This window comes from Netta rufina, assembly GCF_964035555.1.
Source record: "Netta rufina genome assembly, chromosome: 15".
Classification (NCBI taxonomy): Eukaryota; Metazoa; Chordata; class Aves; order Anseriformes; family Anatidae; genus Netta; species Netta rufina.
Genome location: NC_140138.1, coordinates 17339480 through 17362837, shown reverse-complemented (window position 1 = coordinate 17362837; position 23358 = coordinate 17339480). Strand labels below are relative to the sequence as shown.

At 53.1% G+C, this 23358-nt stretch overlaps 1 protein-coding gene across 2 annotated transcripts in view; it reads right to left on the bottom strand.

Annotated features, from left to right (window-relative positions):
* PRKCB (protein kinase C beta) overlaps positions 1-23358 on the bottom strand; it is a gene marked incomplete at its 3' end in the record, with an annotated part of 112818 nt that overhangs the window by 38386 nt on the left and 51074 nt on the right. For both annotated transcript variants that reach the window (XM_084295726.1, XM_084295725.1), the window contains exons 4-8: positions 14966-15077; positions 13966-14094; positions 2835-2991; positions 2321-2455; positions 573-669 (exon numbers count right to left, since the gene is read on the bottom strand). In XM_084295726.1, coding sequence (XP_084151852.1) covers positions 573-669; positions 2321-2455; positions 2835-2991; positions 13966-14094; positions 14966-15077 — 630 coding nt within the window. The remainder of the gene's footprint in view (positions 1-572; positions 670-2320; positions 2456-2834; positions 2992-13965; positions 14095-14965; positions 15078-23358) is intronic.

The following is a 23358-nucleotide window of genomic DNA, read 5'->3' as shown; positions in this document are numbered from 1 at the left end:
GCCAGGGCTCAGTGCCCATGGGGCACACATGCCCAGAGCACAGCTCCTGACCCGCTAACGCGTCCTGCTGGCGGTCAGCCACTTGTCTCACCCACCTCAACACTGGGAGCTGTGAGCTGAGACTGGGACCTGTTCAAAAGGCAAAACGCGGTGATTTCTCCTAAGGAAACAGCAGTGTAAGGACAGGAAAACTGACCTAGCTGCTGTCCTTCTGGAATACAAACAGACCGCAGGGAAGGACAAGCCGATCACCTGCAGTGCTCACGTCCCCCAGAGCCGCACCACGGCAGAAGGCGCTGCGGCTGCACCGGGGCTTTGCCATTCCCAAATGGAGCAGCGAGGTCCCTGTTTGTTACCTCATGGAGCCCAGCCTTTGCTGGAAAGCTTCAGCTCTTCAGTGACTTTTTTAGCTAACGTAGCCAACAGCGTGCCTTCTGGGGACAGCACCCAGGCCTGGTGCGGAGCAGACGGCTGTGCTGCACTGCCTGCGGGCACCAGCACAAAGCAGGAGGGGGTGCTGAGCCCTACCCTACCCTGTGGCCCCAACGAGTTCCCAAGAAAAGCCAATTCACCTCAAATTTCTGCCTCAGTTCCTCGTTTCCTTCTTCTCCCTCGGGAGGCACGGGCACGTTGAAGTACTCTCCCTCCTCCTGGCTCAGCAGCTTAAACCTGGAGGGAGACAGCGAGACGGTCAGGGCAGGGCACCGGCTCTCCCCAGCTATGCCTGTGTCCAGGTGATCCTTCCCCAAGGTGAGGACCACCCCAAACTTTGCACCCCCAGACCTCCATCACGCTTCCAGACATGCACCCGGGCACGGGGCTGTTGCTGGGACCCCCGGCGGGCTTGGGGCTGGCCAGCACACCAGAGCACTGCTGCCTCCTCCAACACCCCAGCCTGCCCCAAACCCACAGACAAGGCAGGGCATGGGTTCCTTCCCCCTGACACTGCCCTGGCCAGGGCAGATCCTGGCTCCAGCTCCCTGGGGACAGCACGCATCCCTCTGGGAGCCAGGCGGGCACCGACAGCCCTGAGCACACAGCCGGGGCTCTCACAGGAAGGGGAAGAGTTTAGCCAGCAATTATCAGAAATCATGGAAATGCCATTCAGATCTGAGGCGTTTTACACAGCCGCGGGCAAAGCTTTGGCTCCTTCAGCGCATCCTCTCCCGGCAGCCAGAGAGGAGCAGTTATCAGCCGGGTGTTATCTATAGAGCCTGCGTCTGCACTGAATGAACAAAGCGCTATTTGCATAATATAGGGACAGACTCTTCCTCTGAGCTCGTTTCCTCCATTAACTGCAGTAGTTTAGATATGAAATATACATCAGAGCTCCTTCTAGAGTTTATTCCAGCCAAATACTGTGACAAGGAAAATTACTTAGATCTCCACTTACATGATTTTTAAAAGGCTGGGAAAACCATCACACTTTGCACCGCATTAGAAACAGGCGGTGCACCAACCCCAGCTGAGGCACACGCAGCTTCACAGACGATTGCAAATTTAGGAGGAAGTGACAATTTTTTTCCCCCAGAACAGAATTTGTGCCTCAATCACGGTCTGTTCTACACTAAGTGGGGCATGAGGGTCTGAGGTGTGCTGTGCCCCCTGAGCAGCGCCCAGCCCCACGCTCCCTCCGGGGGGTCTGCTCGCCTCACCTAACACAAGTTAATGCCACGCCGGTTTTGGTTTCCAAAAGACACACAATATCTATTTTCAATTACTACACTTCACATGGCAAGCATGGAAAAGTAACACGGCTCTCAGGCATCAGTGGCTGGGGAAAAAAAAAAAGCAAGGGAACAAGGCATGTATCCTGCTGGGGAAGATAAAATGGAAATGAACAGACCCATTCAGGGTGATTTTGCAGACCCACTGTGTTCATCTTTCATATGGTAACAAGTAACAGTAATTACACACTTCGGGCAGTGCTCCTCCTTTTATTGAAGCCCCCCCTCATCGCTCCTGCTGCTCCGCTCAGGCTGGTGAGGCCACGCTGCCAGCCCAGGACAGAAGTTAAAGGAATTCAACCCAAAGCTGCAGGAAAATGCTTGTTCTCCTGGCAGCCGACACATTCTCCTTCTGAAGCCTCTATACCAAGACCCCGGAGGGAGCACTGGCCCTTGTGGCCACGAACGTCAGGCTGATGGGCCATGTCCCTGAAGTGGTCCCAGTGTGCCTGTGGCAACAAGAAGCCACGAAAAAGGTCCCTGAAGGGAAGGAGGCTGCCAAGAGAACAAGGGGCTGCCGTGTCTTCTCCCATCGGGTACAAAAAGACCATTTTGCCCACAGCTCTGCACTTTTAAACCAATTGCATTCTTACCATCCATCAACTCCAGACTTCTGCAGCTCGGAAATCCCGAAGGACAAGGAGCCCATGAAGTCATTTCTGCTGGTCAGATCCCAGTCCCAAATCTCCACAGACAACCTTCTGTCTTTGTCTGCCTCCTTCAGTTGGCTGGAAGGGAGGAAAGAAAACGGATGTTTGGTTTTGGAAGCCACTGCTACGCCACCACAGCCTTCAAATGCCATTAGCACGTGGGTGCAAAACGAAGGGATGGCCTCCAGTAACAAGGCAGCCCTTTAACATTAATTTCTTGACAGCAGTCGCTTCAAATGGAGAACGTGAAGCTCCTTCCCAAAACACTCGGCTTTGGTCAGGGGACAGAGTAGAAATTTGAGCATTTCTGAGCCACGTTGACAGGACTGAAAAGAATCATTTCTCAGCTGAATCAGCTTAATCTCTCCGAATAATTAAATCAGAGGAAATACAGACATTAATTCCTAGGGGGTGAGAAAAATTAGTTTACAAGTTCAAACATTTTTCTTGTACTTACAATTTAAATGTCTCATTCCACTCAGGATTCAGGGAGCACTTTATAGTTTTGGTCTTCTGTTTGCTTTCATTTTTGGGGTCAGGGATTAATTTAAGCTTCACGTAGGGATCTGACAAGCCATTAGGATCCATAGGAACTAGGTTTTTAGCATCTCTTACTGAGGAGGAGAAAAAGGATTAAATTCAATATTCAAACCGTAAAAAATGTCCAAAAACCTAGACAACATCCCCGTGTGCCAAGGAGGAGTATGAAAATAGCGATTAAAAACAGAATGGAAGCTGGATGTGAGCAGACAGGGGCATTACATAAGAAGCAGCAGAGTTAGCAACACCAAGCATCGAGCTCGAGCGGACAACGGAGGCTGAAGGATCGACTCAACAGGCTGTTTTCATCTTCTGACAGGATGATTTGTTGTTTGCTTTCTTTTCCCTGCAGCAGTTTAAAGCTGCTGCTTTCCCTCTAGCAGAGCAGCGCTCCCAGGAGTGGCAGCACGCAGCTCCAGCTCGCCCCAGGGCTCAGCCTCTCCCAAAAGCCCCCTCCCAAATCCCGGCCAGCACCCTCAGGGGCTTTGCAGGGCTCCGTGCACAGAGCAGGTCCTCATCTCGGGCACCTCCTTGAGCTCCAGCAGCCTCCATCACCTGCCTTTCTCCAAGGCCAGTGCGAGGGGCTGGGGGTGTGGGTGAAGGGCCGGGCAGCGGGACAGCTCCTCCTGTGCTCCCCAGTTCCAGCTGAGGACAAGAGCTCGGGGAGAGGCTGGGCTGAGCGTGGGCTCTGCTCTCCCCTGACATCCTAAGAGCAGAGGCAGTGAGGCTGCAGCAAGGGGTGCCCATGTTTGGAGGCGAGCAGAAAGCAGCCTCTCGATGAGGAGGGATCAAAGGGCAGCGAGCACAAGAGGGCGAAGGCAAACCTGTGGGCTACTGAGGTGGCTTGTAATTGGATTGTGGCCCTGACAAGTAAAATACGACGCGGATGATCTAAGTCTCTTGCCGTGGACTAAGTCAAAAAGGGCCTGTCTTCTGGGAGAAGGAGCTTAACTCCCCCTCAGCCTGAGCAGAGATACCACCAGATACCACAGATGAAACGCCCCGTGGGACATGGTAGAGCACAGCCCTAAGCAGGGGAAAGGCTGCTTGGAAATAACTGAAGCAGAGGTTCCCTGCCCCTGTGCTGCAGGGAGGACACGGCTCCTTTGGGGGCTTGCAGGCAGGCCCAGCTGCCCCCAGCAGCAACGCAGCAAGTCCCACCGGGGCATGGATTTTGCCCCATGCCCTATTCCAGAGGACAGGACTCAGCTTGTTGTGAAGTGCTGCAGGAACTAAAAGATGCTTTCAGAGAGTCGGTGAGAGTAGAAACAATTGCTCCACTCCCAAATCACCAGCAAGGAGTTTCTGATGCAAGGTTGGGAGCCAGATAGTTTTAAAAAAGGAATTAATGCTCCAAAATCTGCAATCTCCTGCTGTCCTCCTGAAGCATTGCCCAATTTCCAGCTCCATGGAATAAAACTTGTAGCCAAAAATCAAATCTGCATGTATAAACTAGCTCATTTATCAAACACGACAGCCTGACAGCAGCTCGCAAGACAGAGAGAGGCAAGCCTGCCGGGAATCGCCTGCTGCCCAATTAAGGTGCCTAGGCAGCCCAATTAAGGTGCCTGGGCAGCCCTATCGATTCTCCAGCCCCACATATTTCTCCCACAGTGACCAGTGCGGGAGCCAGCACCTCCCCAGCACCTGTAACAGAAGGAGAGGGAACGACTGCCTTACTGGCAGCCTTGGAAACCCTGACACAAAACGCCCAGAGACCTCGCAGTGGATGCTGTTATGCCCAGGACAGGCCCCATGCCCTCACTGTGAGGTTAAGGCTCACCAGTGGTCAGTCGGGTCAGGGATGGGGGCACCAGCTCGGCACCACACATACGGAGGTTCCCCTGCCTAGCCATGGCTTCCCCAGGAGGACCCAACGCCCACGGTGCTGCCAGCATCCACCGACCTGCACTTGGCTTTGCTCTGAAATCAGAAGTCACCCGCAGGGAGGATGCTGAGGGGTCTTCCTGAGGAACTGCGGACACCAGGACATCCTCAAAGTGCCTGTTTGGAGATGCCCAGAGAGGAGGATGCACCCTTCCTGCCCCAGAGAGCACCAAGTCGCAGACACGGGGCATCCCTGGGGCAGCAGAACATAGGGCCGCACAGCTTTCAAGCTTCTCGAGCTTTTTTAAGCTTCAGTGGTGCCCAGAGACAGTCCAGGAGGCAGTGGGCACAAACTGAAGCACACGAAGTTCCAGCCAAATGTGAGAAAACGATTCTTTACTGTGAGGCTGACAGCTCTGGCACAGGCTGCCAGGGAGGCTGTGGGATCTCCTTCTCCGGAGATGCTCAGGACCCCCTGGACACCACCCTGCGCTCCGTGCTCTGTGTGACCCTGCTGGGCAGGGGCTGCCCTGGGGGATCTCCGGAGGCTCCTTCCCACCTCCACCACTCTGGGGCTCTCCAGTTACTGCTGCCGTGCTCTGCAGAGCCCAGGCAATAGGCAGTTTTGCAGAAGCCCCGGGCTGCCCCTGCACAGATGGAAACCCGCAGCAGTGCCGGGCTGGCGACCGCGGGTGGAACAGCTCTGCCCAGCCTCACCCGCACAACAGACGCGCGCAGCCGGGGCTTGTGAGAGCAGCCTGAGCAGTCGTGCCTCCCCCCATTTATAGCTCCTTGCTGTGACACAAGCAGCATGACTTCGTTTCTGTAATGTCTTGACAATTATTTTCATGTGCCATTTGACAAATGAATCATTTTTTACAAAGTTTGGACATAAATACCAGCTCTGCACTTCAGAGGATACACAGTAGTTATTCTGCAGCTTAATTTGGACTCTCAGTCAAAATCTTCTGTGGAAAGCTTTGTACCGTCCAAGCAGAAAGGCTCACAATCTGCTGTGTGAAATCTCTAAGTAATGAGTTTAATTTCCAAGGACCCTGCCAGGGCTCCGCACTGATCCAGCCGGAGTGCCTTCCTCTCCCTCACCCCTTATTGGAGAAGCAGAACGCAGTTTCTCATCACCGTTACAGGCTTTTATCTGTGTCTTTTAGATAGGAAACAAACAAACAAACAATCTTTGCAACCCATTTTTGAATTAAAAAACATGAAAATGTATTGGAGAGAAGTCCCACAGCGGGTCCTGCAAAACCACTACCCGAGTAGCAATGAGGCTGTAAAGGAAGCAGCCCCCGAGCGTTGGCACCCAAGCAGAGGAGCAGCTCCTGCAGCCTGCAGCGCTCGGTGCCCTGCCCTTGGTGCCTGGGGGAGCGGCTGGGACCTCGGCTGCCCACGGGACCCAGCGCCCGGCCGCGGGGACGTGTCACCGTGCCACACTGAGTCATGCAAAGGCTCTGACTTCACCTCATTTTTCACCGTCCAAACGGCCAGGGTAGCGTACTCTGGAGACAAATGAATAGGTCTGTGTAATTTATCAGGCCATTGTTCAGTTCTTTATAGAACAGGAAAAATAATTCCTGACCCTCAGAGTCAATCAGTTTATGCCCTGAAGCATGAGATTTGATTACCTCATGTTATTATCTCAGCGTGCAGACCTAGAAATTTCATTAATGGGAATAATAATATCTATTCATTAAAACAAATAATGCTTCTGCTTGACCTTAAGTAACTTTCTGTTTTTTGTTTGTTTGTTTGTTTTCCAAGCAGAAAACAACAATGAAGTGCAAGATAGTTTTAAAAGCCTTGTAGTGATACCTTGTGTTAAAGTAAACATGCTTCTCTCAGTTTATGGCATTTCTCTGACAGTTAAATTTGATGTAAAATAGTTTGACATCTCTTATGTGCTGACAGTTTTGTGCATCACTGCAAAGTAGTAACATCATTATTAACAGCGAGGAGAAGAAAATTATGGTCTCATTTCAAGTAAGTGATCTTAAACCACTCTGGGTACCAAACCTGCTGAGAAAAAGCTGCTGCGGCCTTGGGCAAACATCGCAGGAGGTGCATGGCAGGGCCTCACCAGCACTGGGGGCGATGTGGGCGCAGGCACCGGCTGCATGGGGAAAGCACCGTGGGCTGCGGAAGGGATGGGGTGTGCAGGGGCAGCCCATGGTGCCCCCAGCTGCCCACGGCAGGGGGACCGGCAGTGTCAGCGGTGCCCACGGCCACCTCCGCACACATCTGTGCAGGCACACGGGGATGGTGGGGGTGTGCCTGGGCTGCAGCCCTGCTGATGCTGTGCGCACGCTGCTCGCCCCGCAGTGACACGTCGCTGTGCCTCCAATGGCACAGGTAGACAAGACTGATTTTTCACCGATTCCCCAGGCACATCACACGAGGCTGCTCTGAGAGTGGCCTCTCCTGCCCAGTGGGCACTGCAGCACGGGGAAGTCCTGGCAGAGGAGCACTCGGCTGCCCTGGGATGAGAGATCCCTGCATTGCCTCGTGCTGGGTTCTGCTGCCAGCCGGATCGGTGGCAGGCACAGGAGGGTGGCTCCGTGCTCGCACCGCGGGGTGGGGACACCCCAGCTGCTGGCAGCAAAGGGCTGCTGCTGGCCCTGCTGCCTGCCTGCCCACCGATAGCACCCAGGTTTCCACGGGAAGGCAAAATTAATATGCTGGGTAAAGAAAGACCAGAAAGTTCTTTGCTAAATATGCAGTGCCATATGGGGGTTCACTTCTATGTGAAAAGGAGAAAAAAAAAAAAAGCCTACAACAAAACCCACTCCTACCCAGCTCTTAAAGACAACTTCTACTGGCTGCCAAATCCTTTACCTTCATCTCTGAGTAAGCAGGGCCATTGGAACAATTTCAGTGCAGATCATTCTGCTTCCCACTGCACACCATGGAAAAAAACTTCTGAAAGCCCTCTCGGTGCAAGGAGAGGCCCGAGTTTGGCCGCCCCAACACCTCACCGTGACCTCGGCCAGCAATGTGCAGAGAACTGCCAGCGGTGCCCCCCCTCTCATACCCTTTGGACAGGATTTCGGGCAGGGGAAGGCTCTTGGGCAGCCTTCCTGCAGCATCGCACCTTCCTCCCTCCAGCAGCAGGCACCATCCCCGTCTGGGAGCAGCCACACCACAGCGCACACCTGGCGCTCAGATTAGCACCCTCGTGCATTAGAACATTTAATTAATGCTCCACAGAAGAATCTATTTGCACATGCTTATACAATAGAAAAGGCACAGGACTCATTACGGCCGCATCTTCCTGGGCTGGTGATTATTAATTAATGCACTTCCAGCTCTTTTATCTAATCATAGCATAATTGGTTTCAGTTTTGGTCAATGTTTTACTTCATCAGCTCAGTAAATAGCAAGGCTCAGTCCGAGCAGCCTGTGCCAACCCTGTGGGCACTGGCAGGGCTTAGGGCAGCTTGGGAGCCCCAGCATGGGCAGGAAAAGAAGTTTCCTTCCCTGGGGCAGGGTCCATTGACCATAGCAAGTGGATGTGGTGCTCCCAGCCCCACACTCAGGGCACACGACCACCAGCCCTTGCACTAGGACAGTGCTCTGCCTTAGCACGCACCCAGGCCGCAGTCACAGAGCACTGAACAATCCCCATCTCCCACCAGAGACAGGCAAGGCAGCAGCGATGTACAAGCAGAGTCCTTCCTGCCGCTAATATCAAACAATTTCCATGACAAAGCTCTGTGCACCTCACTGCCTTGCCGCCTCTGAGAAGTTTGAGCTGCGAAGTGCCAGATTTAATGGACTCTGAGCCACGCAATGACTTAGCTTCGTATGCTCTTGCTTCTCTGTTTCCCAAACTCAAATATTCATGTTTCTTAATACGACAGTCTCAAAATAATCTGCATTGGGAAGCTTTTCTATTATGGAAGCAAAAATGTGCAACGCCTTGATGACATTTTAATTTGCTACGATTTCCCACTTTCTCCAGCAGTCTTTTCCTGCTAATAAGATACTTGATCAAAGCCCAGAACAGAACACAGACTGCGAATATACATTTGCTCTTGTCCAACATTAGCCAAATTATGCCCTGTCACACTCCATCACTCTGCCTTCCACATTAGGCACGCCGCAGACACGCAGCACATCGCTCCTACCCGCCAGCGTCCTGCCGCTGCATCGCCGCAGCTCGCGCGTGCCCGCGGGTGCGCACGGCAGCCGGTGTGCTGGGATCAGCGCCGCGCTCGCGGGTCTCATCGCCTGCAGACCTGGCTGCCGGTTCACACCACGCGTGGGGGCAGAGAACGGCGTAACCTGGCTGCACTGCTGCCCTCCGAGCTGGCCAGCCCCCACCTGTGGGCACAGAGCAGCAGTGACCGGCCCCAGGGGATCCTCTTTGCATTTCAGGTGAAACAACGAGTGCCAGCAACCCCTGAGAGCAGGGAATAATGCTGACAAGTGTCTGTAGGCTTGCTGAGCATAACAGACCAGGGTCCTGAAGTGGCTGGGGTAAAATCTGCCCAAGTCAGTGACGCATCTTTAGGTGGCTTTTGAAGGGACATAATTTGTTTTGGCAGTCTCACAAGTCTTGAAGGACTTCTAGGTACCCAAACACTTTGTTTACCAGGCCCAAAAAATCACTTTTATTTCATCAGGCAGCTCAAGCTAAATAACCCGGCCCACACTACCTACTTAGTATGACAAAGCCATAAGTGTGAGTTTGCTGTGGTTTACGTGGTGGGTGAGACAAACAGAGATCTTTTTGCCATTAAAGGAGAAGCAACCGAACAGAGCCCTCCTGGGGCTGTGCAGCAGAGCAGCTGCTGTCATCCCCACCACCTCCCGGCCCCCTCTGCTCCTCAGCAGCCACCACTCGGCTCCTGCAGACTCCCAAGCCTCCAGCTGGAAAATCCCACCCAACGTGTGACTGCCCTTCTGAAAGGGCGAGAGCCTCCAAAGACTATTGCCAAGTTAGTGGAGCTGATGTCAGGAAGCCAAGGTGCTGAGGTTTATCTCCAGCAGCTCACCACTGCAGCTCTGCACAGGGCTGGGCACATGGCGGCTGGCACAGGTTGGGTGCTTCAGGGGGGTGCTCAGCTCAGCAGGGCACGCTCCTGCGGCAGCGTGGCCAGCACCGGCTGCAAGGAGGCTTTGTCCCCACTTAAAGTCACGCAGCTGGCAATCAGAGCTGCTAGCACAATTAGCCATTCCTAGCCACTTGCTTGTGGTGTCCCAGCCTCACGCATCCCCTCCCTGCGTCCCGCTCTGCCAGTGCTGAAGGTAAGTTTCAGCTCCAGCCCGTCTAACTGCACAGGAGTGCTGGACGTCCAAACACGTTTCTCCTTCTGCTCAAATCCGTCTTGTCTAATTAGGCCTGGAGCCAAAGCCTGCCTCCTGCTAAGGCACCACGTAGGACGCCTCGCACAACTGACGCTGCTCTGTGCCGAGCACCAAGCATGCCAAACGAGCGAGCTGAGCCTGGGGAGCCAGCTGGGCCTGGCACCCCCTGCGCCGTGCACAGCCCAAAGCAATGCTCAGCGTGACCCAGCCAGCTTGGCACCAGCCCACTCTGCTCCTTCTTGGCCCCACGTGTGCCCCTGGGCTTGCAGTCACCGCCTGTGGACATGGATGGTGCTCCCACAACCCCTGGTGCTTCAGGAGAGAAGACAGCACTTGCTAAGAACATTACAGAACTGTGTAGCTGGATGGGATGCCGGCTGGTTTGAGTCCTAATAATAATGCCCCCAGACACCTGTCCCAGCACCGGCTGGGCAGACACACACCAAGCCTGTGGCAATGGCGCAGAGCCACGGCCTTAGGAAGGTGCCATTTATTTGTCCAGGTACCTTATTAGACAACACCATGCATTTTTAGACACTGGGAACACCAATGAATCCCAGTGCTTCAGAAACACCCTTGCAGCCACAGACAATAGCACTCACAGGGCTTTGATTGCAGTGAGCAAAGCTGCACTCTTGGGTGCACCATTATACAACTGCACTCAGTGCACAGCGTGACCAGAGCTGTAAGGGGGCTCCCCCAACACCAAGGAGTGATTCACACAACCTGGAGCTCCAAGGAGGGGCAGCTCCGGGCCCAGCACAGCAGCCCCAGCCCAGTGCCTGTCCCCTAGGAGTACGAGGCTGGGTCCTTGCCACCAGCCTCTCACCCATGCCCTCAGAGCTAGCATCACTCAGGGCCAGCACTGCTCCCGATCACATCACTGCAGCTGGCACAAGTCAACTCCATCGAGAGCCAGCCAGGACCATTCTGTGCACGTTTCGTGGACCTGGAGAAATCTGTGGTTTCAGCTGCTGTGTTCTGATCTCCTGCCTCGCACAACAGCCACCACCCAAGCCTCACGGGAACCAACAAAGCCGCTCTCTCCAGTTGTCCACCCCAAAGCTTTGAGGTTCATCCCAGTTCTTTAGAGCTAAGAACACTGGAGCTTGAATTTTTCTTGTATTATCTTTTTTTTTTTTTTTTTAATTTTTACAATTTTAGTATCTACAGAACATGCTGTAGACAGGACTGTACCATGTCGAGTGCTGTACAGCAGCAAAACGTGAGCACAGCTCAAGGAAACCACAGCCTACGTACGAGCCTGGAACTTGAGTCCCTGCAAAACATCCACTCCTTTCCCATGTCGTGTTGAGGTTTGTGGTTAAAATTGCACCTTGCGGCAGCGAGTTTCACAGCGCATGTTTGTGTCATGTTTCAACATGTTTCCTTTCTTATTGATTTTCATTTTGTGAGATTAGGATCACGAGCACCCACTGTGCTGATAAGAGCAGCAGCGTCCTGTCTGCTGCCAGCGTGCAGAGGAGGTCTCAGAGGGAGGGAGAAACACTGCCTGGGGCAAACCATGGTCTTCAAAAAGGGGGTACGAGCAGATGCAGTTCTGCATATTGCTTGCTGACCAAACAAGACATTTCAGATCAAACACCACATTTTGTTTAACCAAAGGGCTGCATTTTCCATCGAGAGGAAAAGGTTATCATTAGAAGAAAAAGAATCAGAGAAAGAGGGAGAAAAGAAAAGCACGCTACCAAAAAGCGTTTCGCAAATCCCTGTCAAATTCAAATCAAGGAAAAAATAAAAGCCTTTACTTCCTCAGCTCCAACGCCATGCCCATGCTGCCACCTGCAGGCACTTGCTCCTGCCCAGCTCCCGTTGCCTGCTCGCTGCTGCCAAGCACCGAGGGACCTTTCACACCTCATGCTCCAGTTGCGATGCTCTGGGCCATGGGAAAGCTTAATGGATTTTCGGACAAGGGCCCTGCACACCCGACAGGATGGAGAAAAGATCTTGCCCCAGCACCAAATCTGCATTTTGCCATGCAGCCAGGTACACTGGTGCTTAGGCATCACTGAAAGCCCCCCAAAAACAGACCCTGGCCCTGCACCCCCCCAGCAGCTCAGCACGTTACGGCGTCCAGCACTGCCTCGTGAAGCAGCAGAAGGAAATTGCCCAGGATGAGAGGAGCTGGCAGCAGGGAGACCGTGTGCAGGGCTTGGAAATGCAGACAAATTTGTGAGGCTGGCAGCAGGGGGGGCTTTAGTTTTATTGTTTCAGTAAAGCACTGGCTTCAAAGAGGCTGCTGCTTGTCTGGGTCGGGGTTCAGCCCTCTGGGCTCCGCCAGCCGGGTGCCGGTGAGCTGCGGATGCACCCGTGCGGGGCCAAGGGGGACGCAGGTGCCCTGGGGACGAGGCTTCATCCCCAGCAGCCACTGCCATGGGACTGCAGCTGGTGGTGCTGTGCTGTCGCTCCCTGCCTGCCCCGAACCAGGATTTCTGCAGGAAACGTGTAAAGGGCATCGCCCACCAGGAATCAGCCCCAACAGAAAGCCCCCGGCTGGCTCAGCCCCATCTCCCCAGCGCCCCGTGCCAGGCTGCATCACTGGAGGAGCCGTGCCGCAACCGTGCCCCAGTTTTACAGCTTCTGGCCTCTCCTTGCCAAAAAAACACTGCCACAAACCCGGTAATTATTGCAGGCTCTGCCTTTTTGAAGCAAGCAGCCACCGAGGGAACGGAAATCTGTCGCCCTACTGGATGTGAGCCAAAGCAGGCGCCAGCAGCACAGGCTGTGGTGCCCAGCTGCGGGCTGCACACGCGTGGCTCCCAAACGCCAGGGCCACGTCTGCTTGGGCCTGGGGGGACATTTCCACCTCCTTCCGAATTCTGCAATGAAAGCCCAAGGCCCTCACCTGCCTGGTCAGGTAGGAGGAAACTCAGCAGTGAGTGCACAAAGTCTCTCCACTCTCGAAGTGCTCCCACTCCTTCATTAGCTATGCAGCAGAGCTGGGGAGCACAGTACATTTTCCTTGCCTTTCTGGAAAAGCCAACAGATGACATGTTTTCACCAACACCTCCATAAAGGGCCAGAAATAAAACAGTCTTTCAAACCCAGCTGAAGAAAAGAAATTCCAGCTGCACAGAAAGGGCTGAGGGAGTTTCTGCCCTGCCTCCTGAGCCACGGGAACACCACCTCGGTGTCTGGGAGCCTTCTGTGCTCGTGGGACTGGGAGCTCTGTGTGCCCATCCACTCCTGGATGCCACGAGAGGCTGGGTACAAGTCCTGCCTGTCTCCTGGAGCAAGGTGCTGAGAGAGCAGTATTGCCGCGAAATAAAGTCTTGTGTTCCAGTGAAACTCTCCTTTAAGGGAAAAAATAATTTTCATATGCAAGGCTGAGGTTGCTTGTGCCCTAGTCATTCTCAGGCACCTCCAAGGGAACTGCTGCGCACCCCACTCCTGCCTGCGGTCCCCAGCCACCTGCCTGTGGCTCCGGCCCCACACATCTGAGGGCAGAGCCTGTGACAGAGCAGCAACACTTGGCACTGCTTGCCGGGCACAGCCGGGGTGATGGCAGCGGGTACCAGTGGGGTGGTGGCCACTGTGCCCCCCAGGAGCACAGTGCGGGGCAGGTGGCCCAGCAGCAGCTGGGAGGACAGCACGCACCTCGGGCATGGGGCGCACGCTGCGGCTTCCAGAGCCCTGGGTGCAGGCTGCAGGGCTTTAGCCAGGCAAAAACACCATCCCAAATCCCCACCGAAAGGCCCAGACACTGTTAAAGGCATGGACAGATAATGGGAAATGGACGTTGGCTCTCACATGGACAGCACAAAACAAACACCGCGCTTCTCCACGGGGCAGAGCTGAATGGAGGAGCTCCCAGCCCTCCCTCCCAGGACCTGAAAAGCCCGTGGCCAGGGCTCGCCCCCGTGCCACACACCCACCTACGACGGTTAGAACATCCTTCTCGATGTCGGCCCTGATGTATATCCGGCCCCGGCGCTCGGTGTGGTCCGTCCCACACAAGCTCGGGACGTTCATCACGCAGCGCTTGTGCACGTTCATCATGCAGGCTGCGGAGAGAAGGAAAGGGTTGCTCAGCACCTCCTGCTGTCCTGCCACAGCTCACAGGGGAGTTTGAGGTGGGCTGGGGGGAGAACCCCTCTCCCTTTAAGTGGGGATGTTTGCGAGGGACCTGGGGACAAACACGCAGCAAACGGACCTCCAAACCCAGCCGGAGAGCTGGGGCTCCAGCAGAGCGCTGCACAGAGACGGGGCCCCACCAGCATCCCTGGATCTCGACTGCAGGGCTTGTAGCCCTCGCTCTAATTACTCAATAATTTTACAGATTTATCAGACTTCTCTTCCATCCCACCCATGGTTAAATTCTGGGGATTCAGCTGGGTTCACCAGGACTTGATAAAGGACATCAAATACCCCATGCCTTTACCTGTATATATATATATAATATATATATATATATATATATGTTCAACTAACTCAGTTCTACTTGGTAACATTTTAAGGTGATAATGAATACACTGTTCCCATAACAGTCAGCAAGCTTCTATATTTATGAGAAAACCAGCACATGGTGAGCACCAGAGTATGCTGTTCCCCGCAGACGGCGTAAGCATGTAAGCAGACGCTGCATAGTCACAGTCATTTTAAATAGGAATGTACAAGATTGACTTGGAAAATAACTCATCTCTCTCCCTATCCCCCCTCTTCCTCCATCCCCCATCTTCTCTCCGTGTAACTCCCCAGCTGCTCCCGTGCCTGAGGTAGGGCTTCTGCAGACCCAAGTGCTGGAGCGGACTGGGTACCTCCACCCCTGCTCTCTGGGTACCAGTGGCACCCCCAGACCCTGCCGCCAGGTGAGGCCCCCCCACCCCTTGCTCTGCCTCCTCTGCTGCAACTGCAGCCGCCGGTTCCAGCACTTACTGTCACATTTCATCCCCTGGTGAATGAGCCCGTACAGCAACGACCCGCAGTGGTCACAGAAGGTGGGGCTGGAATACGTGTGGATTTTAAACTTGTGTTTGCTCCGGGGATCCTAGGAGGAAAACAGAAGAAAAAGATTATAAACTCGCATCAAATGCTGGCAGGGAACCTCTGTTCTCTGTGTTCCGCATGCCAGCTGGCTTCAGAGGTGCCGTTAATGGACTTCAGTCAGCAGCCACCGACTGATGTGGACCTTTTCCAGCAGCCAAGATCCAGCGTTATTACTCTCTCTCTGTGTTGCTATAACAATGAAAAAGCAAGGCATTGGCTTGTTTAGGGATTTATTGTTTTTGAATAACTTGGTCTCAGCACAGCAAACACCAGGTGAAATTGGTATGTAGAGAACCAAGAGAAGGCCTGGACACCGCCCAAAATGCACGTCAACCCAGTGGGATAAAGCAAGAAAAAGCACCTGTGATGTCCATCTGTACTAAGACCACCCAGTAAACTTCTTTGTGCCATGATACCCCACCCTCCCCAGCATGTTTTGGGGGAGTTGAGCAGCGTAAGGAGCACTTCCAATATCTGGAGCTTCCTTAAAGCCAACTGCTGATGCTCCTGCAGCACTGCATGCCAAGCCAATGGTTTACTGCAGCCCCTTTGCAGTTTTGTGCAGCCTTGCAAGCAGGGCCCTGCTTTCAGGGAGCCCTGAGCACCAGGACGCCCCAGCCCCTGCCTTTCCTGGGCTCTGCGAGCAGCACGTCCTCGCCCTGCCAGCACCAGCTCCCACGGTGACCCTGGTGCCTCAGTGGGGGTCCGGCCCCAAGGCCCCCCCTGCCTCCCACTGCCCTGCCAAAAAGGGTCCCTGGCAGCCAAGAGGCTCTCAGCAAAACGCCCCCAACCTGAGGGGGGTCACATTTAAAAACCTCTCTCCTCAGACTCTGGGAGCAGAGCTGAAGCAAGGGCGAGACCACGGCAAGTGCCGGCTGGCTTAATTTCATCTCAGGTTAATTGTTTAGAGGTTAGGGATGAGGCACAGCTCCTGGCTCAGTCATTTGAGCTGACTGGCTTTCTAATGGCCTGGAAAGGTGCCCAGGCATTAGGAAAGTCACCTCTTTGGGACACTATAGGCTAAGTAAATAAATAAAGAGCGGAGTCAGAGCCTAGCATGACATAGCTGCCAGTACAGTACCTTCCCCTTAAATTAATTTTCCTACCACTCTTGCACCAAAGCTTTCAGCTGCATTAACCACTAATATTCTCTATTATTTCTCAACGTCACAGATAACTTGAGCGATACCAGAAAGACGGACAAGCAATTGAGCTTCATTTAATTCAACCTGCTAAGTGCAAGGGATTAGGTACAAGCTGCAGCAAATTTATGGCACTTGAAGCTGGAAATCTCTCACGTTTTACCCGAAGCAAACCTCTTGTTGATACCGAATGCAGGATGCCTCCTCCCAGCAGCTCACCTGTCAGCTGTGTGACAGGAGGCCTGAGAAGAGGGTTCACAATTCACCCATCTCCTGACAACCTCCAGCTACCAAAAAGACAGTTTGGTAAGTAGCAGCGTACCTTCAAGAGCCTTTTACATTCCCCAGAGACGCAAGTGAGCACAGAAAACCTAAGCCTTGATGTTAGGGCTACCCCTGGGTCCGAGCAGCCCCAGCTGGGGGGCATTGGCCGCCCATCCCTGCTCTCATGGCACCGGGGCGATGCCAGCAGCACCTGGGCACCTCGAGCACGAGCCACAGGCCTGCCAAACCGCAGCGTGTGGCACGGGGAGGAATCGCCCCCAAGCACTCCAATTGCTGCGTTCCCTTCTAGATAGAGATATTCCTGTTTAGGCAAATGAAAGCTTTAGTCATTCATAAAAAACACAAGCTTAATGCAAAGTGAGGCAGTTTCCACCTCATGCAAACGACTTTAAATTCCCCCTGGAACTGGGAGTTTCAAAGAAGTCAGAGAGAGGCAATCCAGGCACGCAGCGAGCAGCGCTTCAGCGGCAAGACGTGCTGCTGTGGAACAGCCACAGCATCTCCGAACAGCCCCCAGCATCCCGAGGCTGCGGGGCAGGGATCCTCTGCTTAGAGGATGCCAGATCCATCACTGGGGCATTTGGGGCTTCACCCGCTGCTGCCCACACCCGAGGGGCTGGTTTGCAGAGACCTGGCAGCTGGAGGCAGCCGAGGGCTGGAGCCCAGCAGGGCACGAGGGTGACGGAGGAACGGGCTCGGGGAATGTACGGCTGCTCCCTGAGCACAAGGGAGCGGGAGGGACCTGCCTCACCCTCACTGGTGTGGTGGAACGTGCCAGAACCTGGAAATTCTGGGTATCATTTTCCATCAAGGCTGAAGTCTTTACACAAAGAGCCTATTTTTGTACCGCAGAGACAGAGATGACGAGATCATTGCGTATGCAGATGCTGAGAGACTTAAAACAAGAACAGTTAAAACGAAGTTTGCCAAGAAAAGAAAATCTGCTCCTCCTTCACTCCTACCAGAGCAGCACGGTCCCCAAAGAACAGGACAGAAAAAGCTTTCTTTGGAGCAGAATTAGAAAATGCCATTAAGAGTGTTTTACTGCACCGAGAAGCTCTGACCTTTCTCATCAGCACTGCCACAGATCTGTCATCCTCCACGCAGAGAGATGCCTGCATGTCCCGAGGACGGGAGCTGAAATGAGCAGGTCAGCACGTGCGCCAGGGAACAAGAGGAGCAGCTGCTGGCTCTGAGCGGTACCGGCAGGTCCCTACCCATCAGAGAGGCTCCTGCTTCTCGGCTTGACAGCAGGCTTCTGGTGTGCGATGAGCTACTGCAGAACTGCATCTCGGACTTGCAGAGATCTCAGTCGTCACCTCTGCCTCTCGTCAGGGTCGTACCCAGCACCGAGCCCGCTGGATGACTGCCTCGCTGCGGGACGTGCCTTCCCATGGGGGCTGCTGTAGGAGCCGCTGCTCTCCACGGGCGTGCGGGCGGCAGCTGGGAGCAGCGACCATCTGACAACTTCTGACAACTCACCCGCAGCTCCTGGCAGGTACCGGGGGCTCTGCCAGGACAGCACCGCAGCAGAGACCCAGCACCAGGGCACGAACAGGGTGTGAGCAGAGCACCTTTGTTGCACCCAGAACTGCAAACACTGCACTGGATGCTGTTTGGGCTTATATTTCCTTCTACAGTAAATTCAGCTTTGCCTGGCTAAGAGGAGACATAGATCAGGAAATGCCTTTGGCTTCAACAGGGAGAAGGTGAGAGGTTGGGGGGGACCAAAGCCTTTCTTGGGCCCAGAAGCCTGAGCCATAAAATACTTTAAAAACATATCCAGCTCACTTGGGTTCATCTTTAAAATAAGTCACACATGAAGGGCACTTAGGTTTCTTTGTTTTCCTCATGACGATAAAAAAAAATAAAATAATAAAAATCCCAGGCCCAGCTCCCGTGGCTTTCTCCCACGCCACGGCACCGTTTGTCCTTCAGCAGCGCGCAGCCATCTCCTCTCCTCGGGGATGCAGGCATCCAGGCTGAGGATGGTGATGCTATTTTAATCCTTTGTACTGACAAAATCTGCTGGACTCTACAGAACAGCCACTCAGGTTTGCTCCAAAATTATGTGCCCCTGCTTTCCATATCTCATTGCAGAGAAAGCCGTAAATTATCGCTGCTGAAGAAGAATTAACGCAGCTCATGTGAAGAGACTATTTTCAAGTGAATTTCATAGCAATTTAGGCAGCTTAATAGCAGAGCGCGTACAACACGGTGACAGCTTGCTGTCTGCACCTAATGAATCCCAACCCGCGGACATGAAATCAAAAACCTGGCATTTTGGTCCCGCATTTCCCCCGGGGAAAGTCCCCCGTGGTACATAACGAGCAGCTCACAGCAGAGGCACAGGAGCGACCTAGCAGCGACTCTGAAGGTGACACTGGAAAGCAAAGCCTGCGCTCCCTCCAGGGAGGATAACTGTGTGTGAGGCATCGGGAACACTAACGAGAAAGCTCCAGGAGCATCCTCCTCCTGCACACGTTCTTGCTGGAGAAACCCAGATGCAGCCGGGGGGCAACAGACTGAAGACAACTGCGGCCACCCCAGTGGGGACCGGCGCTTCTGCTGAGGACGGGCTGTGCACGGCGCAGCTCCGCGCCTGCCTGCGCCCAGGCTCCATCCCAGCCCTGAGCTGCTCATCCCCAGCCTCCGGCTCTTTTGCTCTTCTGTCCTTCGCAGCACTGCAGCCAGACCAGGCCTTGGCACTGGAGGGCCGGGGGCTTGGCTGAGCAGGCATGGCCGCGAGCATCGCAGCTGGTGCTGCTTCGGCATCAAACACATGGCCGCAGGTAGAACCTGCCCTTGGCAGCTTTCCTTGGCAGCTTGCAGCAACTTAATACATTTTTATTGACAAAAGATCTCATCTGCTAGTCAGACAACCACAAAGGGACGCAGATGACAGTTATTCTTCTCTTGCTGCTGCCAACACTGAATAAAATACACTCTGCTTACCGAGCAGCAAAAAGACAAGCTCTGTTTTTTTCCCCAAGCAGCACGAGCATCTCAGCATTATTTAAAAATGTTTATTATCGTTCACATGGTGTGAGAGCCACTGTTCCTGTTTAAGCTAGCTGCACGGAGCAGGCTCCCCCAGCCCTGTCTGCACAGGCTGCTGCTTGGAGACTGCCCGATGGCACTGGGAGGCCTCCGAACCACCCCAGCCTGCCCGACACGGGGCTTCTGGATGCCCCTCACCAATGCTGCTCAGGTGGGCACATACGCCACCATCCCCTTCTGCCCCCCAGATTGTTTTTCTCTGCACAAACCAAGCCAGGAGGTCTCTGGGGCTGCAGGCAGGGCGCAGACCCAACCTCAGTCTCCCACCCAGTCATTTAACGGGAGGCTGCAATCTTAACAGACATAACGAGACACACACACAGCTCCACGAGGAAACGAGAGAAGAGCTTTTCAAACTGCAGGGCTGAAGACAAGTGCAAACTGGCAGGCGAACGAACTCGGCTCTGGCGGAGCCAGGGAAGCAGCAGAAGGTGCTGGGAGGGAGCAGCGCCGATACATCTTCATCCCACAGGAACTGTCACCGGCCGTCTGCGCCCGCAGCGCCTGCAGGAGGAGCCAGCATGTGCCCTCGCACGAGGGGCAGATGGCACCCGCCGAGAGCTGGAGAAGTTAATTAGCACAATGAAAGCGAGCAGCAAGTTGTGGCGAGGCTCTGTCGTCCCGCACGGAGGGGCTGGCTGCAGCCCCCACTGCCTGGACGCAGCCCGGAGAGCAGAAACCTGAAGGAGCTGCTGGTTCTCGGGCAGCACAGGCGGCGTCTGCTTCTGCTGCCGCTGAGAGCTCGCTGCTAATTGTTGCCATCACACGTTTACCCAGATGCTCCAAAGAATAATGCAAGCTTTGGCAAGTGGAGGAACATCCCCTGCCCCTGCTACAAGTGCTGGCATGGCAGCTGCTGATAGAAAGCACAAAGCAACAGGCATATGCAGGACAAGGAGCACCCACTGACACTGACGCTGGAAGCACCAGGAGGGCCACAGCTCTAGCATTCCCCATGAAGCTTCTATCTTCTTCTAAAAGTAAATGACAACACATTTTTCAGTACGCACACCCAATTTGGGGTCTTTTCACAAAAGGAGTCCAAGGCAAAGATGAAATGGTTCTGCCTCCAGCAAGCAGAGAGTGTGGACTGGCCATGGGTGCTGCACCGGCAGCACTGCAGATATCCTATCCTATCCTATCCTAAAGCTGCAAGTGCTGGAAAAATTAAAAGCAAAATCAAAATGAAGCTACAGTGGCCTGTTATCTTCCTGGAGCAACTCGGATATTTATTAATGCATCTTGATTAGATGACCTTTAACAGGATAATGCAAAGAAGGTCATTTTCATGATTATTTTGTCTACAATTTAAATAATTATGCATTCTACTAATAGCTCTGACTATAATTAGGTTTGCCAACTGCATTACATTATACATGCCTGATTTCAGCTCCTGAAGACCTTGCCATATTTCAGAAAACTTCAGCTTGAATGGGCATGCTAACTCTGCCTCCTGCAAACAGGAGAACACAGGAGTGTCAGAGCTTGTAATAAAGAACAGCGCAGCTTAATTCGTTTGTGTTAATAAGGGTTTCAACCACATTAACATGAAAACTATGGCAAAGCTAAAACCTTCAGCAGGAACGCAAGCAGGCAGCAGTTTGAGCACAGTGCAGCACGGGCACAACGTGTGGCTGTAAGCATCAGTACCCCCAAAGCCCAACACGGGGCACATTTGGGCTGAATTACAGAAGTAAATGGCAAAAGCGCCGCTGTCTTCAGCTACTCAGCTGCATAACAAACGTACTGTCCTCAGCAATGTTGATGGCCAAAACACAGACCCACTGGAACATCTCCAGACATCAAAATCAAAAAAATCCTGCCGTGACTTAGGACCAACCTAGCATGAAAGCAGCCCCAGCAGCTTCAGTACCAGCATTTGTATCCAGAGCTTCAGGCTCCATTGTGAGAAGCCTTTTTTTTTTTTTTTTTTTTTTTTTTTTTTTTTTTTTTTTTTTTTTTTTTTATTACTTAAAAGCGCTATCATCTCTGTATAATTAGTCCTCCTCTCCTGGGTGGAAGACTCATACTCTGTAGGCTTTGCAAGGTTAAACACATGCACGTTCCTCCAGGAGGTTCAAACACAACCAGATCAAACAGAAAACTGCTCCAAAGCAGGACTAGTCAATGATAACAGAAAGACTTTGACATTTCACTGCTCTCCAGTTTTGTTACGCTCTGAAAAGTGGAAAATGTCAGCCTCCTCCCAGGGCCATATGCCTGAGACATGCACAAGCCACCGTCCCATAGAACACTTCAGCACATACTTGGCTTTGAACAGACAATAGTTTTAAGTAACTAATATCACCCAGCTGCTTAGAACTAAGCATCCACATGTACCACAAGCACTTCACAGGATGCAAAATGTTTTTTTTCATTGATCCTGAAGTAACTACGAAGTACTAAAAGATACAGAGAAAAGTCAGGATGCTTTAAAATATATTTTTCCATGGGCTCTGTGGCCAGCATACCAGCATACAGCAGCTCTGGGGATGAGAACCAGCAGCCAGCTGGGCTTACAATCCCCAGACCAGCCCAGGACCTGGCTGAAACGGCTGCACCCCGTGTCTGCAGCCTCCGACAGCACAGCCCCTGTCAGCTGCTGCTCCGTGCCACCCCTGCAGATGCTGAGCATGGGGATGCCATCTCGGGGAGTGGAGCTCTTCCCTCGCCAGCTCAGCAAAATCACGTGTCCCACTGTAATGAAGAACATACTGTAAGGTTTAAACAAATGTGATAAATTAAACTCATTCTTTCTGCAAGATTTAATTGGATATTAGTATTTGTGAAAGGAATGACAGTTACCAGATTGCTCCACAGACCAAAAAAAAAAAAACATAGCTAAAATTGTTACAACCTAGATTCTATCAGTGTTTAACATAATTACAGGTCGCTCTAGACTCATGCCATGGTTATTAGCGACAACACAGCAGAGGAAAACTCAAGCTTTGCATTAGTTCAGAAGGAAGCCCTGTCCCCAGATGATTCCCAATGTAGACAGGGCATTGTTGTTTGCCAAAGCAGTTTTCTGTCTCCTGATTCAAAGCTTCTTAAGGATTAGATTGCTGCAAGAAGCTTGATTGCCAGTGCAGAAGGAATAAAGTTTGCCCTGCATGCATCTCCCTGTTAAATCCTGCCTGACAGCCATCCAGGAGTACAAAACAGAGGATCGCCCAGAGATTCACAGAATAACATCCAGGTACAAAAGGGCCAGTTTTGCTCCTTATTTTAAGTCTCAAGCATCTGCATTCCTCTCTCCATTTTTGGAAATAATGGATTAAAATGAACTAACACCAGCTGGGCAGCCTTTACATGTCTGTTTGAGGAGCCACAGTGGCAACACTTACTGAGCAATAACAGCAAGCAACAGATAATGTGATCCAGGGCCTTTAGGCATGTCCTGGTGCCAAGTGGCACCTCTAAAAATGTGACAGTTCAGATTTAAGTTAGACCCTTCCCTTTCCAGGCAGAGGCTGCCCATAGTTAACCCACAGTCGGACGTGGAGGCAAACTGCTGGTAATCAACTGGCCAAGGGGGCTGCACGCTGGGGCCGGGACCAGGCTGGCAGATGCTCCTCGTTTCTCCTTGCTCCCTCCAGCTTGGGCAGGGCTGGTGGGGAGAAAGCAGGACATCGACCCCCAGCCAAAACCTCACAGAAATGGGAAAAACATCTCCCTGGCACCTGCTGCCTTTGCTGCCTGCTGCGAGCTGCTGTCCAGATGATGAGCGAGGACGAGGAAGCGGTGCCTGCGTGGGCAGGCTGCCCAGCTCCCGCGCGCGGCTCAGGAGGTGGC